Source organism: Cervus canadensis, chromosome 5 (assembly GCF_019320065.1).
Source record: "Cervus canadensis isolate Bull #8, Minnesota chromosome 5, ASM1932006v1, whole genome shotgun sequence".
NCBI lineage: Eukaryota > Metazoa > Chordata > Mammalia > Artiodactyla > Cervidae > Cervus > Cervus canadensis.
The window spans coordinates 71,088,733-71,108,288 of record NC_057390.1 but is presented as its reverse complement, the minus strand read 5'-3'; the positions used below and the strand labels follow the sequence as shown (position 1 = coordinate 71,108,288).

General features: G+C 43.6%; 1 protein-coding gene across 4 annotated transcripts in view; it reads right to left on the bottom strand.

Moving 5' to 3' along the window:
- Nucleotides 1-19,556, bottom strand: part of ITSN2 (intersectin 2) — a 119,768-nt gene that overhangs the window by 5,892 nt on the left and 94,320 nt on the right. For all 4 annotated transcript variants that reach the window (XM_043469203.1, XM_043469208.1, XM_043469204.1 and 1 more), the window contains 6 exons: nt 7,913-8,034; nt 6,139-6,245; nt 5,088-5,271; nt 2,447-2,545; nt 626-793; nt 9-224 (listed from right to left, as the gene is read on the bottom strand). In XM_043469203.1, coding sequence (XP_043325138.1) covers nt 9-224; nt 626-793; nt 2,447-2,545; nt 5,088-5,271; nt 6,139-6,245; nt 7,913-8,034 — 896 coding nt within the window. The remainder of the gene's footprint in view (nt 1-8; nt 225-625; nt 794-2,446; nt 2,546-5,087; nt 5,272-6,138; nt 6,246-7,912; nt 8,035-19,556) is intronic.

The window sequence follows — 19,556 nt, the reverse complement described above, 5'->3', positions numbered from 1 at the left end:
ACACTTACCGTCTTATACATCTTGAACTGAGCGTTGGACTTCGAGCTGAAAAGCTTCTCCGAGGCCGAGGAGACCGCGAACTGCTTGACCATGTAGGTGAGAAGCAGGAAGTCGTTGAAGAGGAACCCGTGCAGCTCCTTGTTGCTCTTGGTCTTGTACAGCTTTCCGCTGTGCAGGAGCTTCCGGGGCCCCAGGCAGTTGGTGAGGGAGTTGAAAACAAGTTGCTTAAAGAGAGAAGAAGGTGTCACTTTGCAAGTCCAAGCACCCCTGGCAAGGTCCTGGGCCTGAGGGAGGGGCGGCAGACCTCTCCAGTGGGAATGTGGCTGTAATCATTTACCTTCACACAGAAGCTCCTTACATTTATTTCTCTTCAGAGTTCAGACTGGCACAGTGAAAAAGATTACTTAGAAACCCACAGAACACTGATTGTACCAGCTGAATTCAAAGAACGCAAAACATAAATCTCTCTATGAGAAAGGACAATGACAACCCAAGAAGTGGGCAGGATGCTGAGTCTGTATGGGCTGAGCTGAGGCGTAGACTGTCTACACTGGGAGAAGGCATGAACCTGGTTCCCCACCCAGAGCTTGCCGGGCGGCACCCAGCTCAGGCCCGTAGCCCTCACCTCCGCGAGCCCGTCGCACTGCACGTGTGTCTGGATCCACTCCAGCCGGTCTGAATTTTCCTTCTCCCGAACGCCTTCATTCACTTGAGAGCAGAGCTCCTCTGCCCGCTCGAGGGCCAGCTTCAGAGAGGAGTGGTCTACGTGATTCTCTGGGGTGTTCTCCAGAATCTGGAGGAGAGGGGCTCTGTCATGTGGGATGTCTTATGTCTTCCACCTGCCCCACCAGCCCAGGTGCTGGGTGCTGGGAATACAACAGTGAGCAAGACAGTTGTTCACCCTCGAGAGGCTCAGGGGCCCATGAGTTCTTGGGGAGACAGGTGACTCAGGGACAAGAGGGTGGGCCAAGTACTACATGGACCAAGTGCCCTGCACTGCGGGTCTCTGCTGGCTCTCTGGCTGGGTCTGGGGGAGGTGTAAGGGTGCCTCCCCACTTCCTCCCAGTAATCCAGGTGAACTCTCCAGTATAAACTGGCTGCACCTTTGATAAGTGTGTTAATTTGCTGCAACCATTCATTATATTTTTGGGGTCACTGATCTTTCTGAAAAATCTGCTGAAAGCAGTGAATCCCCTACCACAGGATAAAACAATAAAACAATGATGTCAGCATGTAGGAAAATGCACTCATCTCATTCTGAAGTGACTCTACATTCCTGAAGGTAAAAGGATAGAGAATGCATCTTTGTGTGGTTGCTTGGAAATGGGCTGGCCCACCAGTAGACCACTGTTGTCTGGCTTCCTGGGTTCATGGTCCCTCATTCATAATCACAAAATGTGAAAAACTCTGAAAGCCTAATGCTTTTTTCATTACTCATTTGATGGCAAAACCTGACTTAAACTGAAGAGATGTACGAATTAAGTCTATGTCTAATGATTATTCATTAACTTCCCTTCAGACTCTGAACATGTTAGTTATCAGTGCTGCCCAGGCTTTGCTGGGGTATCATGTAATACACAGCATTTGAATTATATTCTGTATTCTGAAAAACATCTGGCCCCAAATATTTCAGGTAAGGGATTAACTGTGGATTAATGTGTATTAATGGGTCTGTCTGGTATCAGAACTGTGACATTAGTTCTGTATTAGTTTTGATGTGGCTAATTAGTTCTGATAGGGTCTAACATGGCTTACAGAGTGGTGGTCAAGACATAATAAAAGCAACAGTCTTATATTATTTCTACTGTGTTTCTTTGTAAGATGACTGAAATTACCTCAATGATTACTTGTGGAATAATCCTTTGAAGGTCTGCCTTCTCCTTAGATGGTTTATTGGCTCAAGAGGCCCACATGGTGTCAAAAAGGTGAATGGAATTTTAGAGGGACTGTGTGGTCAGCAAGCTGAGGTGGGGACCTCAGTGAGGGGACGTGTCTAGGACACTGAGTTGGAGACTCCTGGGATGTCCAGGTTAGGCATTTAGTTGGCAGATGACTTCAGATCTCAGGGGGAAGACTGGACCCCAAGGTTGTGGAACTAACAAGGGACTCAAGATGGGCTCCACAGCTGGAGACCTAGAGGGTGTTGTTCTGTCTAGACAATATACACTCATGACCCTGAGAGGCCAGAAGCTTCCTGGGAAGGGGGAGGACAGGTAACCCAAATGACCCTGGATATGTCTTTTATTTGCCCATGTCCAGGATTTATCCCTTCAGACTACATGTGTATGTGTCTGTGGGGGCGCACACACACACACACGCTCTCTCTCTCTCTCGGTGCCTGGTGCATCAGACATGGAGTCAGACCATGTGGCAGGCGGCTGGCGTGCTTGGAGGCTCCCTAACCGTCAGCCTCGAAGGACCCTGCTTCTCCCCACTGGACACTCACACTTCTGATGAGGAGTGGGTAGCGGGTGATCCTCTGCATGGGCTTCAGCAGGAAGCTGGAAAGGGGCATCCCTTTACACCGAGGGTCAGATGCCAACTTCTGCAAAATAATTGAGAGGCTCATGAGGAAATCAGAGGCTAAGAAAAGCGAGGGAACACTGGAACTACTCCTCACTTTGACATCTTTCAGATTTTGAATTTCTTTTAAAAACTCAGGATCCAAAATGATACCCATCAATTTAACAGTAGGAATATCCCACCTCATGAGCCAGACCCCGCGAATACTTTCAGTTCTTTCTTAAGGTGGATTTGACAGGCTGTGTGAGCCTTCCCTCTGTTACTTCAAGGACCATGCTCTCTCAGCTGTCTTCCCAGTCCACTGACCTCAGTCTTCCTCACTCCTTTCTTCTTTCCCCACAGTCTCCCACAACTGAGTCCCACAGTGTAACCCAGACCATCAATGGAGCCGAATTATTCTCCTTTTCATCTGATGTTCCAAAGGCACCTCAATACCTCAACACACCTCAAGGTGAAGTCCTCGTCTTCTGTCATAAAAGCATCACCATCTACCTCTACTCCTACCGGACTTGGTAGCATCGTTCTGCACCCACCCACCTCCTCCCCACACACCTAGGAGTCACCACTGACTCCAGTCTGTCTTCTAAGCAGCTCTTGATCTCCCCCACCTCTGGCTGCTCATCGCTGGGCTTCATCAATGACAATACCATTTACTGAGCACCTAGCTGAGTCAGGCTGACACTGTTCTAGTGCTTTTTCTTCACTTGGCTAATTCACACTCATCTCTGAAGACTCAGATTAGCCTCTTCCACTCCAGGGTCTCCTCTCCCTTCCCGTGATCCTTTTCAAGCCCCTATGGCTTTCTTTATCATCATGCCATATCTGGTAACAAAGGTAGAGGTACCATGTTTGAGTGTCTCTATGACCTCCCATTCAGACTGTAAACTCTAGGAGGCCAAGGACCACATTTATTTGATTCTACACCTACGAGTAGTACAGGATCTAACAGAGAGCTAGTACTCTAGGATGTTCATTTTTAACAACTGAAAAGTAACACATTTACTATAATTTACCTAATTATTCCCCACTTTAAAAAATCGCCCCCTCCTTCTGTTTTTGGATATTCTATGTTTCTAAGATAAACATCTTCATGCTCTTTATTTTGATATCTTCTGAGTGTTTTTAAAAAGCACCATTTTAGAACACAGCTTGTTAGATCTACTTTTAATGTAATCAACACCATCCCTTTCATTTAGAGACTAAACACTTTTTATTTTTGCTACTGTTACAATCGTGGTGATACTGATGTCCTATTTACACTGCTACTTTTATTACTATTTGAAAAAAAAATTAAATCTTTTACTATGATTTGGACAGCAAGGAGATCCAACCAGTCCATCCTAAAGGAAATCAGTCCTGAATATTCACTGGAAGGACTGATGCTGAAGCTGAAACTCCAATACTTTGGCCACCTGATTGGAAGAAATGACTCATTTGAAAAGACCCTGATGCTAGGAAAGACTGAAGGCGGGAGGAGAAGGGGATGACAGAGGATGAGATGGTTGGATGGCATCACCAACTCAATGGACATGAGTCTGAGTAAACTCTGGGAGTTTGTGAGACAGGGAGGCCTGGTGTGCTGCAGTCCATGGGTCACGAAGAGTCGGACACGACTGAGCGACTGAACTGAACTGAGAAGCTAAATGTCCTATATTTAATACTACAATTGATAATTTTAAAACATTCACATATACTCATAATTCTACATTTATCTAATTATTCTGATTAATGTTTGTTTCTGTGATGTTGGGTTTCTTTCTATGCTTCTTCTAGTTCATTTCTAGGCAACCCCTTGCCTCCCACCAATTGAAGGGTTCTGTCCTCAGTGCTTTATATTGAACCATTTTTGCATTCCTGAGATCATAGTAAGATAAATAAGTAACATTAGCATTTACTGAATGCTTATTATGTGCTGGTCTCTGTGCTAAAGTATTTTAAAAGTAATATCTGATTATCTCCAGGTTACAGATGAAGGGACTGAAGGTGCCAAGTGTTAGGAAACTAGCCCCAGTTCCATAGTGAACTGTGTTGGGGCTGGGATTTCAGCCCACACAGTTGGAAGTCTGTCTTATTACAAGCATGATATTGTGTTGCCTCCTGGAATGATCCAATTTGGTTATGTAAGCTATTTTATATTCTTCCTTTGAATAAGACAGGTACAAAAATAAAAACAATTTACAAAATTAAGAAAGTGACATTCTGGATGCTTTTTGGAGTAGAAAGTAGCTGATTTACATTAAGTAGGCTTAAAAAAACACTGCTATTTAAGATGGGCAAAATAATGGTCCCAGAGCCAAGAAAAAATTAAATTCAACAGGAAAGGCAACTCAAAGCAATCAGAAAATTCTCTGCCATATTTGTGTTTCCCTCCATGGACAGAGGAGCCTGGTGGGCGACAGTCCATGAGGCTGCAAAGAGGCAGACACAACTAAAGCGACTAAGCACACACAGAAAGTGATGGTCATACCCGTCTCTACTCTTGAGGCCTCCCAGAGGCCTCCACATGCCTCTGCCTCCTGGCTCAGAACAGGGCTGGCCTGCCTACATTCCCGGGATGGAGTTACCTTTAAAAATTCTTTGAAGTCTGTGTGTTCGTCTGTCTTCTGCTGTAACAGGGCTGCTCCATTAAGCTGACAGCTGCAGAAGCGGATGTAGGCCTGCATGTGGGACAGCTCAGCGGCCAGGATGTCCCCAATCATGTGCACGGGCATCTTCTCACCCCCGGTCTTCTTCCGCACCCGCAGCGCCCTGAAACCAACACACTTTTTCTCACTTCTTATTTAACTGAGTGTCCGTCGCCAATGAACAGTGAATATCTTGGGAGACTAGCAATAATAATGGCCAGCGAGTTACCTAAAGATCTCTAGCACCATGAGGAAAAAGTCGGGAGGAGCAGGCAGTTAGGACCTAAAGCTCTGCCTGCCCAGCCAACCTGGGTGAACTGTGAGCAAAGAAGAAGAAAATGAAGACTGCGCTTGGGTGTTCCTTGGTCTTTGGAACTGTTTTGGTTTCAGCTTAGTTTCTTAGCAAAGTTTCTTTTGAAAGTTTTCTAACTTGTTTTAAACTGAACCAAGAAGAAAGAAATTTCTCTTCTCTGCAGGAGAAATATGGGAGCAAGAGTCCGCAGAGGCAGAGTGTGGAGGTGAAGGTGGCGGTGGATATTGTGCCCAGAGAGCTGCTAAAGCTCATGGATCGGGGAGAAGCATCGAGGGTGGGATGGCTCAGAGCTCCCCTGGAGCCTGTCCTTGTGGGCGGAAGGGACGGAATTTCACACTGGGCTTAGAGGACTGCCAGTCCAGCTGCTTATGTCTGGGTCATAAGCTGTGGCTTCTCTCCTGACTCTAGCTGATACAGAGTCAAGGATGGTTTGGAATCATATGTTAATATATTGTTTAATGACTTCATTTTTTCTTTACTTAATCAAATATTTTGTTATATTTTGTTTCAATAATGATATACTTTACAGTTAGCATTTCATAAAATAATAATAGAAAGCCTGAGGGAGTGGAAAGCAGTAGAAGTTCTTTAAGCAGCTCAGTTGCAGGGAGTGAGGTGGGACTCTTGGTCCCAGGGCTGGGGTGGCCGCTGCCACCAAAGGCAGTGCTCACGACTCACTTCAGCAGCTTCGTGTTAGCCATGATGAGCTCCTTCCAGTTAACAAAGATCAAGGCCATTTCTCCTTCAGTGAGAAAACCTGGCTCTGTCATTCGTTTCTGAAAAACCTAGATTCAGAACAAGAAAAGGAAGTCAGCTCTAGGGCAGTACACAGCCTGTGTGGTCTAAAGGAAATGGTATCTTTGTACATGGAAACCAGGAAGAGCAAGGTACTTTTATATAACATACACAGACTGTTGAATTTTAAATTGTAAAATTTCCCTACGTTTTGCTATTTCAGCACCTATCAGGGCTGATTCTGAGGACTGAATCCAGCAGTCCCATCAACGAGAGTCTCATATCCACCTCCTAGGGGTCTTACACAGGTTAATTAAACTGTGGGCATAAAGCACCCCACATCAGGAGGGCCTGCAGAACTGAGGGAGCAGGAGTGTTGTCAGACTGCACCACAGGCGTCTGGAAGCAGTTAGTGAGAAGTGCAGCAAAAGAAACAGCGATGCCTTAACTCAGCCCCAAGACTGACCACCAAGCACATGTGGATTTCAGAGGCTGGCTGACCAAAGGGGATGTGATAACTCTTTACACTGGTAACCCACAGAACTTAAGGTTTCACAAAGTTCTGATATGCACACACACATGCATATGTGTGTGTGCATACATGCACATGTGTGTGTAGGTTTCTCAGTTAACTTCACTGATGATGATGTAGGTCATGCTGAGTCAGGTATTATTATTCCCAACTGACCCATGAAGAAATGAAGGCTGAGAGTGACGTCCTCAAGGTCACAAAGCTAGTTTCCACTAAACAACTAGGGAACGACTTTAAAAGCCTTAAGGAAATGGTGACATCATCTGTGACACCTCTCCTCAGGTGTAATCTCTCCAAAATACATGTGACATTACTCTGTTGAAACTGTTCTAAACTGATATTTATAGCATTGAGTTGAACCTGGAGTCCAAGAACTCGGGTAAAAGTCTATGGACTGACATGTCTAAACCTCTATGGTTTCAGAGTCAGATGGAAGATGTCTGGATGCTCCTATGGGAGAGAGACCTGGAGACAAGGTCACTCTGCTCTGAGGTGCTCTGGAAGGACAGGGAGAGCATCTGATTGTCTGTCCTTTCATCTGTGGATTGACTTGCATTACTGTTTATGCCTTCTGTTGACTGGCTTAGCGTCAGCCTCAGTCAACAGAGGAGCAGAGGAGGATGTGGTGGCCGGGTCCTCTTGGGGGGGGAGTGCTGATGAGAATGCTGTCCACTTGCCTGTGGACAGTACTTTTCACCCTAAACCCCTGACCCCGACTTGACGCCTCACCCCTGAGAGGATCTTATGAGGTGGCAGAGTGGTTTTCCAAACTGATACAAACATTAGAGGAACACTCCCACTGCCTCACAACTCCGTTGGAAACAACTAAACTTTATGAAAATATCAGAAATGTCAGGTGTCAGAGTGGCAGTGCAGACTTTGTGAGAGAAAAGTCTGAGGCGGCACGTTTGCTTCACGCCTTCCCACCCACCCTGCACCCTTGTCCTTCCTGACAGGGCCACCTCACAGCCGACTGAGGTACCGAGTGCCTCTTCTCTCCTCATTCTGAATGACCTAATCTGACAGCAAGAGGTGACTGGAGACTGTCAAGACCCCTCCAACAGGCAGAGGAAACATTCTGAGGGTGTGAGAGTGCCTGTCGCTGCTGGTGACTTCACTGTCAAAGGCGACACCTCGGTACGAGCCCCCACCCCGTAAGAAGCCAGCAGAGCCTGGCGCCCTTACCTCCACAACGAGCTGCAGGTCATCCACGTACCGCTCCTCCGTCTCAATCAGCTCGTGGATGTAGCCCTGCCTCTTCCTTTCCACCGGCTGCATGGTGTCCAGTGTTTGGAGATCAGCACACCCTGTGGAAAAGCAGGGTAGAGTTTCAAAGTATTATTTTCTTCTCCTGGAAGGAAAGAGAGATCTACTGGCAGGATGTGCTGAGTTTACAAATATTGCCTCCAAAGAATCCCATGGCCAGCCAAAGGGCCCTGGGGCCTGGGAGAGCAGAGCAGTGTACACCTGCGGAAACTGGATTCGCCATCGGCCCCTCACGCTCCAGAGCCGCAAATTAGCAATGCCTGTAACGGCTCAATGTGGCTTGAATGTCTTTCTAAGCAAGTCATGACAGACTGAAGGATTTTCAGAAACAGCCTCAAAGAGGCCATAAACTGTGCTGAGTTTGTGAAGAACCTATGCTATTCTCGCCATCTCAACACATTTTCAAACTATTGTAATAATTAAAGGAATCAAATGCTTGAGAACAGTGTTTTCCAAATTGCAGGTCATGAGCCATTTGTGAGTCATTCTATCAACTGATTTTTTTAAACATTAACAAAACAAAATTAATAAATGAATTGAAGCTACCATGTATACAGGGGGCTTCCCAGGTGGTGCCAATGGTAAAGAACCTGCCTGCCAATACAGGAGACATAAGAGACATGGGTTTGATCCCTGGGTCAGGAAGATCTGCTGAAAGATAGCATCGAAACCCACTCCACTATTCCTGCCTGGAGAATCCCATGGACAGAGGAGCCTGGCGGGCTACAGTCCACAGGGTTGCAAAGAGTTGGACACGACTGAAGTGACTTAGCATGCACCACATAAACAGGATTGGTAAGTATCGTCCTGAGAAAATTTTCAGTTAGGTATGTATTTGTGGATGTAAAATGTAGTTCTTATTGTGAGCCGCTGTTTAAAAAGTGTTTGAGAAACATTTCTCTAGAATTCCCAAAGTTAAGTGCTCAGTGAGGAAACCTAAAGTGCCCAGAACCCAGCGGTTCCCAGCAGGAACACTACCTCAAACTGAGGGAACAAAGAATGGTGGTTCGGGCTACCCTGCAGCCACAGAGCTTGAGGGCAGCCCAGGGCAGTCTCGCCTGGCGTCAGGGTGAGAAGTACCGCATTCACTTCAGATCAGTGTACAGGCTGAGCTCACCGTCAAACTGAAGTGATGTTAATCTCAGAGTCGTGGGGTTAGAAACTGAAGGCTTGGCTTACGCACAGGAGGAGGGGAAAGGCCTCATAAAGTGCTTATCAGACAAAAAGAAAAAACAGGTAGGGGCCCCGCAAGTGACAGCAGTGGGCAGTCACGGTATATGTCCGAGAGGGAGACAGGAAGGCAGCAGGAAGGTCTGGGGAGTGAGGCCACAGGAGCAGGGGCAGCTGCCAGGGGCCTCTGCAGACGGCGGAGTTTGGATCGAGGCAGACGCCCTGCTCGGGGACAACTGCACAAAGCCACAGAGGTGGAAAAGGCCAGGATCAGACCAGGCTTTTAAAGGAGGTTCTCTCTCTGACTGCTTTGAAATGTTTATGTGTTTTGTAGAGACTGGGCCTTACAGAGAGTTCTCGTGAAGACAGTTATTCCACTTTCTGCACATGCTGCCGACAGCTTAAAAAAATTACTCCCACAGTCAAACAAAAATTGAATTAAGGCAGGTTCTGTTTGGTGGTACCAAGAGAGCACAGTACCACTGTCATGCTCAAACTTCTCAAGCTTTTCTGGGGACTGTGTTTCACCCTATTCTGCCAGGGAGACCTGCACGAATGAGCAAGAACTGGGGACAAGCAAGGCTAACTCAGGTCCCTGCCTGCCCCGGCTCTGCAGCCAGGAGGCTGATGCCTGGGACAGTGTTGCTGATCACCCTGCCTGCCCCGGCTCTGCAGCCAGGAGGCTGATGCCTGGGACAGTGTTGCTGATCACCCGCCACCCAGCTGGCTCTGGTAGATGCAATGGCAACAGTTTCTAAGGCTGCTCTACCTCTTCGCTGGTGGTTTACAAATCCTGGTCACTCATATTCTGCCATGTTCACATTCCAGCTCTACTATTACTTAGATAACATTTTTGTCCACGTTTGAGCTAAATACCTAGGGAAGTCATGGGTTCGATGTGCTGGTTATGTTTCTTCCAATAGTCACCACCATAAACATGTAACCATTAACATAAGTTGAGTTTTCCTGGGCCCTCTTTTTGCATGCCATTGTGTTGGGCACCAACAGGATATCACACTTTAGGAAAGAATGATTTATGTTAAAACCTGCAAGCATCGGCCTGTCTGTTCAGTGTCTGTGAACAAGAGGAATAGTCTCAGGTAGTTTATTGTTTCTAAAGCTGGAACATACATGATGTTAGCTTCATCAGGATGAATGTGGGACAATCCTTGTACTAACATCCTAGCTGACATTTGTGCATTTCATTACTTATGGTTCTTAAATGTTTATCCTCAAAATTTCTAACCTGACCCCTACCATCACTTTCAGATGCTCTTATCTCTGACGTCAGGGAAAAAAAACAAATACAGGCATGATGCCCCTTTAACTTCCTGCCTGTGTCAGGGGCCAAGAGGATCCTACTTTTTCTAGAAGCCAGAATCCCTAACCTACCGTCTCTGGCAGGACCCTTCTCCGCCCTTCCACTTCCAGTCCTGTGGCCCCTCCAGTCTATGAACACAGTCATGTGTCCCTCTTACCACAATATTTACAACAAACACACACGTTCCTTCAATGCTGCTCCATCCTCAGACACCCATCTCTGGTCTCACTGCCAAATGGCTCTAGAGGGGTCTGTCATTCACTCCCCCCAGCCCCAGCTCTCTCTGTCACCTCTCCAACTTAGAGTCACTGGCTTCTGTCCCACTGCTCCACTGACACTGCTTTTTGCTTTTGTTTTCTAACTTTTTGTTTTATATTGGAGAAGAGCCAGTGCTACTGTGATAGTTTCAGGGACTCAGTCATACATAAACATTGTATCCATTCTCCTCCAAACTCCTCTCCGATCCAGGCTGCCAGGTAACATTGAGCAGAGTTCCCTGTGCTATGCAGTAGGTCCTTGTTGGTTATCCATTTTATTAATAAATATAGCAGCAAGACACTGCTTTTGTGAAGGTAATGACGACTCAGCATTGCCAGTCCAGAGACCCCTGGAGCTCACATCCTCCTGTACCTGCCCACAGCCCTGACACCTCTGATGAGCTGCTGCTTCCAGCCCGCCAGTCTCTCCCTCAGCCCCTGTCACTCTCCTCTTCCAGCTGTGTCCTTTTGCATTTCTGCTTCTGCCTGCCTCCAGGCTCTCTGCTTTCCCCAGTCCAGCAAACACTACAATGTATTCCCGGCATTCCTGACCTGGCAGGGTCAAATGAGTGTGGGCAAAGCTACAGATGCCTTTCTCTGCTGGGGTCACAAGGTGCATGGACATACCAAGGCTCTGAGAAATCCTGCTCTAAAGAAACATTCAGTTTCAGTGAACTCAGACACTTACTTGACCAGAGAACCCCCTGTTTTGAGTGGAGAGTGAATCTTTCGAGAACTGAGGAATTAGGGTTTATGGATAGAATACACCCCTCTGCCATCCTCTACACCTGCACTGTCCAGTACAGTACCCATTAGTAACATATGGCTACTCAGCACTTGAACCTTGGCCAGTCCAAATAGAGAAGTGCCATAAATGTGAAATATACACCAGACTTTAAAGACCCAGTACAAACATCCCGGAATGTAAAATAATGCATCAGTACAGAAATTGTTACACCAATTACATATTGAAATGATAATATTTTGGATAATGCTGGGTTAAGTAAAATTAATTATTAAAATTAATTCCATCTGTTTCTTTTTACTTTTTAAAATGTAGCTGCTGGAAACTTTTAAATTACACATGGGCTTGTATTTGTGACTAACATTATATTTATATCTAACAGCTCAAGCCAGCTGCTACATTTTTTTATCAGGTTTCCTCCCTGATGGAAATGTCCAATGGCTGCTGTTTTTTGCAGAATGAGGTCCTAACTCGGCGGGGAGCACAAGGCTCTGGAGTCTCCGGAATCCAGCAGCAGCCTGCCTCTGAGCATGCCGCCCACCTTCTGGCCACCCTGGCCTGTGCTCAGTCCTCATGATGAGCTGCACACACTGGCCATGGCTTGGCTGTTTCCGCTTCTGTCCTGGGCTCTGTCCACAGCCCGTCTCCACACAGAAGCCATCTCATTACCCCTTCAGGGTACAACTCACATGATCCTACTCTGGGGAAACCTCTCCCATCCCCTGTCCCACTTGCTCCCACACTGCCTCTCCTTCATGTTTCCGTGATACTGTTTGCATCTATATTATAATACCTCACATAACGTGACTTGTAGTTCATTTGTATACAGTTCGTATGGCCATCTCTCCCAGTGGAGGTTAGGGACTGTGTCTGACACAGTCTATAATATAACACTTAGCAGTGCTTTTGCCCATGGAGGTCGGAAGACTATTTTGTGATCTCCAGACCCATTTCTCGTCTTTCCCCTGCTCTGCTCTGTACTTTTGTCTTACTGAAGCACATCTCTTAATGGTTCCTTTAGTCACATCTATTAGTGGTAAATACTTTCAAATTTTGCCTGAAAATGCCTTTATCTCCCCCCCTGTCATGAATAGTATAATTAAAATTCTAGTTTGACAGTTATTTTTTCTTAACACTCCCTATTGTTGGGTTGAGTTGTGTGCAGTCAAGTCTGACTGCTGTTCCTGTGCAGTTATTCTGCTCTTTCTTGCTTACTATTTTCAACATTTTTTTTTTCTCTTTGGTGTTTTGCAGTCTAGGTATGAGTTTATTTTTTCCCAGAAGTCATTGTTATTCTTGAATCTGTGGAGTCACATCTTTCATCAGTTCTAGAAAATTCTCAACCTCTAAACAGGCCAAACTCTAAGGCTACTTTTGTAAGCTCCTTTCTTACTTGGCTTCTGCCTGGATTTGGTTAATGAGAGGAGGCTCCATCGGGATACTGAAGACTATTAGGGTAGATTAGGAAAAGAATCCTCCTGCCACAACAGTGAGATGACAAGAAAGCATTTAGTCCCCACTGGGTAAAGAACAGAAATGCTTGGGCTGCATCTCACATAAATTTGGAGTTCAAGAACTCCTAAACTGATGAATTAACACAAAAATTAGTTTCTGGCTGGTGATACCTTCAGGATGCTTGCCCAGTCTGAAGGGTCACTCTCACAACCTTGGTTCCACAGGATTTACATAAAAAAAAAAACCAAGTCTTGCTACAGCTGAGTTCATAGTAAAAAATTACAAAAAACAAGGACAGACTCACCATTCATTTTGAGGATTAGCGCTGCAAGAACTTTAGAACAAAAGGGGGTATAAAATATATATGTTTAAAATAACTCAAGACATATATAATGTACTTGAAATCCTAAGTAGGGTCTAAAAAAAACAATAGGCAGATTTGAAAAAGAAATGAATAGAAGGTAAATATTATCATAATATTAATAGATGAGATAACCGATCAAACACATCTGAGGAAACAATTAGTAAATCTGAAAAACAGCTGAAGAAGTTACTTAGAATAGAGCCCAGAAAGACAAAAAGATGGAAAACATAAAATTAAAGTTAAAAGATATGGAGGAGGAAATGACAAGGCCCAACATACATCTAACAGGAGCCAAGGAAGGGAGAATAAAAAGAATGGGAAGAGATAATATTGAGAGAATGGTTGAGAATGTTCTAGAACTGATGGAAGTTATGATTATACAGAGTCAGGAGGAACAATGACTCCTGGGAAAAAATAAAATAAACCCACACCTAGACTGCAAAATACCAAGAAGAAAAAATTGTTGAAACAGTAAGAAAGAAGGGGCAGAACAATTAATACAGAACAGCAATCAGACCTGGCTGTAGACAATGCAACCCAAGAATAGGGAGTGTTGAGAAAAAGTAACTGTCAAACTAGAATTCTAATTATACTATTTTTCAAGGAAGAAAGAAAAGAAAGAAGTTGCTTAGTCGTGTCTGATTCTTTGCAACCCCATGGACTGTAGCCTACCAGGCTCCTCTGTCCATGGGATTCTCCAGGCAAGAATACTGGAGTGGGTTGTCATTTCCTTCTCCAGGGGGTCTTCCCAGCCCAGGGATCAAACCAGGGTCTCCCACATTGCAGGCAGACGCTTTACCCTCTGAGCCACCAGGGAAGACCATTTTTCATGGAAGAGGGGGAAATAAAGGCATTTTCAGGCAAAGTTTGAGAGTATTTACAACTAATAGATGAGACTAAAGGAACCATTAAGAGATGTACTTTGGTAAGAAAAAAATCAAATAAAAAGAGAAATAAAGAGATGCAAAGGGTAGTGGAAAAAAAGAATGGTGAGCAGGAGTACTAGTAATGATGTGAAGAAAGCTATTTATATTAGAAAATAATAGTGATGACTAAGTGGGATAAATTCAATGTGAATTTTTAAAAAAAGAAGCAAAGAAAATATATGGTAAATAAAACATATCAAAAAAGATAGATATAAATAAAAGTATCAAACCATTCTAATAAATGTAAATAGCTTAAAACTGTCAGTTAAAAGAGAGATTCCAGACTGGATAAAAAAAAAATTCAGCTAGATGCTATTTACAAAGACACCTAATACATAAAGTAACAGAAATATTAGAAGTAAAGGACTGGAAAAAAACTATCCAAGTGCAAAATATAAAAGAGCAGTGTGGGGGGGAGGGATTTATTAGCAACAGACAAAACAGGATTTCAAGGATTGTATAAGACAATATCATAAAAAACTCATGAAAATGTAATGATTCTTATCTTATTTGCAACTAACAGGAGCATCTCAAAATCTAAGACAAAAAGTTGACAGAATTACCTCCCCCAAAAATATGAAGAAAAAAGAAAAACTAAAAAATCTATCATTGAAGTAGTAGATTTTAATATATTTTTCTTAATGAAAATTAGTAAGAATATGAAAGATTTGAACACAATTAACAGGCCTCATATAATGAGAATAGAAACAAGAGAATACACATTCTTTTGCTCAGGCAATCAGAGACATCTGATACTTCTCTTCTCACACCTCACATTTAATCCACTTGTAGCTCCATCTTCAAAATAGATCAGAGTGGTCCATAATCTGACCACATCCTACCTCATCCACCACCATTTTAATCCCCCGCCAACCCCCAATTTAACCTAGCAATCCAGAGCTATTCTACTAAAACATAGCAGGTCATGTCACTCCTTGGATCAAAACCCTTCAATGGGGTCTTCTCACTCTGAGCAAAAGCCAAAGCTCTAACAATCAGCCCACAAGGAACAACCTCCCCCACCTCTGTGGATCTCTCTCCGTCCTCACTGCCGCCTCCTCTTGCTCCTCCCTCATACCGGCCACACTGACCCCATCACAGGATGTGTGACCCCATCACAGGAATGCTCCTTGCACGTAATGTTCCCTCTACCTAGAGTGATCTTCCACGTGTCCACAGGGCTTCTTCCAGATACCCATCACATCTGTCAAGTCCTTGTTCACATTATCACCATGTCAGAGAATCTTTATCTGAGTAGTCAGTTTGAAACGGAAATCCCTCCGCATCCACCTCTCCCCACCCAGCACTCTCTCCCCCTAACCTGCTTCAATTTTCTAAGATATCACATACTTACTCGTCTTGTTTTGTCTTACCCTACTCAAGTATCAGCTTCAAGAGGGCAGGACTTTTTATCTATTTTACAATCTTCTATGTCTCCAGTGGCTGACACATAGTAGGAGGTTTTACAAGTATTTATAGATGATGATATGAAGATAGACTCTGAGCTGCAGGAAATGGTACATCAATATTAACTACAGGCAGTCAGAGAATGATGAAAACATCCTGGGAAGCTCTTTCTGATAGACAAGAAGAATGGGAAAGTAGGAAAAATGAGAGATCATGGCTACTATCAGGTCAAAGTTCCCAGAGAAATAATGAGTGGTAGGCTGGACCACAAGATCCCCCCAACCATGTCCCCGCCCCCCCGCCCCCCCCCCACACACACTTGTTTTTTAGGATGTGGAGACTGAGAGACAAAACATGAATAATGAATAATGGTTATGAAAACTCTGTGTCCCACTATAATTGGGAATCACTCTTCTAAATTACAGTGCAAGCAAGAAAATGAGGCATCTTCGCAGATAGCTGCGAAGATTCCAAAAAGTGAAGGACAAAAGGCAATCTGTGATGACTGACACAAAGAGGGCTTGTTCAGATGACGTCACGAAGTCCCAGAAAGGTCCTTGCCCATTCTGAGGAGAGGAACGCCTCTGAACAATGCTATTCTCTGTGTCCCCAAGTTCAGCTGCCAGAGTGTCACATAATGGTTTTCAGTCTCACTGTGTGGAAAATCAGTGAAGAGATGAGATTTTAACAGTAAATCCAGATGACTGAGCTGGGTGCATTTTCTGAAGGCTGCCTTTAATACTGAAGCTTTATCAGGGCAATAGGAAATTACTGGACATCTTATTTTGTAAGAGAATAGCCTTTTATCTGCTTGGCAAATATTTACTGAGTGCAAACCATGTGCCAGGTAGCATGCTCCCACCATGAAGCCATACATATTTGTGGTTTTGCTTTTGGAAATTTAAATAATCCTTGAACAATTTTTTAAGCTCTTGTGTCATTTTTTGATGCTTGTCAAGTTCTATGCCATCAGGTGTTATGTCGCTTACGTACAGAAAGGACTGTGTGTGGATAGTCTAATGCTGCAGACCATCAGAAAGCAAAATATTTGACTATCAGAAAACAGACACATTCTAAAATTGCCAAAAGCAGCTCCTATGATAAATGCAAGTGGATCTGCATTTACCAAAATAAAATAAATTTGGTTCTATTTTTAAATTTACAATAAAATGTTATAAGCCTAAAAGACAGCAAAGACCTCCCCAAAGCAGACAGAAGTGCAAATTCTGGCCTCAAAGAGCAGTTAGTTGAAGCTGATTTTTGCATTATCTTCTAGTCTTCCAGACTTGACCCTATATCACTGGCTCAACTGAGGGAATTAATGTACTATTCAGAATACAGAATATTATGAAAAGATGTCATGAAAGAGTAGTTTCTTCATGTTCACACAGCACAGAACTTCCAATTTTAACAGTACAAATAACCAACGTGTGTATCACTATTTACAAACCTCTGATCGATCCTCTGATTAACAAATACAAATTTGAATTTGCATATGGGAAATCTGAGGCTTAGTAGTTAAGGGACTTACTGTAGGATTTAGAACTACTAAATCCCTAAATCTAGGTGTGTTGATTCAAGTCTTACACTTTGAAATTCCAGGCCCTTTTAAATGGTGCTTGCACGACAATCCTATTTGGGGTGAAACACTGGCAATAAATAGTGTGTACAAACCTGACCTGGCCTCAAGCTTGCTGAATTCTTGAGGAAAAAAAGATTTCAGTAGAAATATTTGGAATGCCAAAAAACCCAAAGGCACTGAAGAAGCCAACAGGGTCCTTATTCACCTTTAACTCTTTTTTATATCTCTGTGACATCATTGGTCCCTTTACTAAACTTCTATTCGGTTACACATGCATACCAACTTGTATCTAACAGCCAACTTCAAACAGACTGTGTACCCTTCATGCTCTTTATTAGTTCGCCCATTACTACAGTACTGACCTGGGGCAACAGGAGTTTCATCTGTACATATGGTTTTTTCTTGTTATTACTAAACAGACTGCTACACCTCTAACTTTACCCAATGGTATGACTATACAGCCTGTGTTTTCCAGCTTGTTTATGACTATATAATACTATGTCCCAAACTGCCGAGTTTAGAACACACTGATTCTGTAGCACTGCCTGACTCTGATTTCATGGTGGTTAACAGGTGACCCCTGGTGACACAGGTTTCACAGCAGCAGGTCCTTCCACTACCTTGAAATGCAACTTTACCAGCCTCAATTCGCTTAATGCTCTTTACCCTCTTCTCACCTATATCTTGGAGTTAAATGATGACTGTTCTAATTTTGTGATTTGAAGTAACAACTCCAAGTTAGCGAGGAATGGCTGAGAGCACAAGCTCTGGAGTCAGATCTGGACTCTACTTATATTCCATCACACCCAAGATGTTTGGTTCATCACTTAGGATACAGCAAATGCTTGGTAAGTATTAACTGTTATTTCCAGTATCTATATGCTAAGACACTGGACTGGTGCTTCATAAATTGCTTAAGTCTCACCTGTAATATAGATATTACTCTCTTCATTATACAGATGAGGTGAAGGCTCCTAGGGGTGAGCTCACAGAGCCATGATTCAAAGCAGCCACAACTTCCTATTAATTCATTTTATCACTCTTGGATTTTGCCTTTGATAACATCATTAAGACATCTCTCTTAAGCACATCTTTCCAAATTTGTTGTTGTTTAAAAGTTTTAAAAGTGATTATAAAGACAATTTACTCAACTTAAAAATAAGCAAAGGATCTGAATACACACTTCTCCAAAAAACATACAGATGGCCAACAAGCGCATGAAAAGATGCTCCATCATCATTAGTCACGGAGGAGTTTGTAATTCAAAATCACAAGATATCACTTCACACCTACAAGGATGGCTTTAATAATATGTCAGATAATAATAAGCATTGGTAAAAATGTGGAGAAACAAAAACCCTTGTACACTGCTGGTGGGAATTAAAAAAAAAATTGTAACCATTTTGGAAAACAGTCTGGCAGTTTCCCAAAAAGTCAAGCCATTTGATCCAGCAATTTCATTTCCAGGTACAGACCCAAGAAAAATGAAGTTGTATGACCATGCAAAAACTTGTAACATAAATGTACAGAGCATTATTTATAAGAACCAAAGAGTAAAAACCCAAATGTCCACCAATTAATATATGGATAAATAACAATGGAATATTATTTGGCCATAAAAGGGAATGAACTACCAATACATCCTACAGCATGATGTACCTTGAAAACATTATATCCATACAATGGAATATTATTTGGCCATAGAAAGGAATGAAGTACTGACACATCCTATAGCATGATGTAACTTGAAAATGTTATGCTAAGTGAAATAAGCCAATCAAAAAAACCCCAAACATTTTATGGTTCCATTTGTATATGTCCAGAATAGGCAAACACGGAGACAGAACACAGATTAGTGGTCGCCTAGGGCTGCATGGATGGAGACGGCAATGGCACCCCACTCCAGTCCTCTTGCCTGGACAATCCCATGGATGGAGAAGCCTGGTAGGCTGCGGTCCATGTGGTAGCTAAGAGTCAGACACGACTGAGCGACTTCACTTTCACTTTTCACTTTCATGCATTGGAGAAGGAAATGGCAACCCACTCCAGTGTTCTTGCCTGGAGAATCCCAGGGACAGGGGAGCCTGGTGGGCTGCCGTCTATGGGGTCACACAGAGTTGGACACAACTGAAGCAACTTAGCAGCAGCAGCAGCAGCAGGGCTGCATGGAAGGCAGGGTGCTTAGGCAGATATGAAAGTGATAACTAATGGTTTCTTTTTGAGGTGATGAAAATGTTCTATAATGACTGCATGACTCAGTGAATATACTAAAAACCACTGATTTGTATAGCTGGGGGAACTGTATGGAGTGTAAATTATGTCTCAACAAAGCTGTT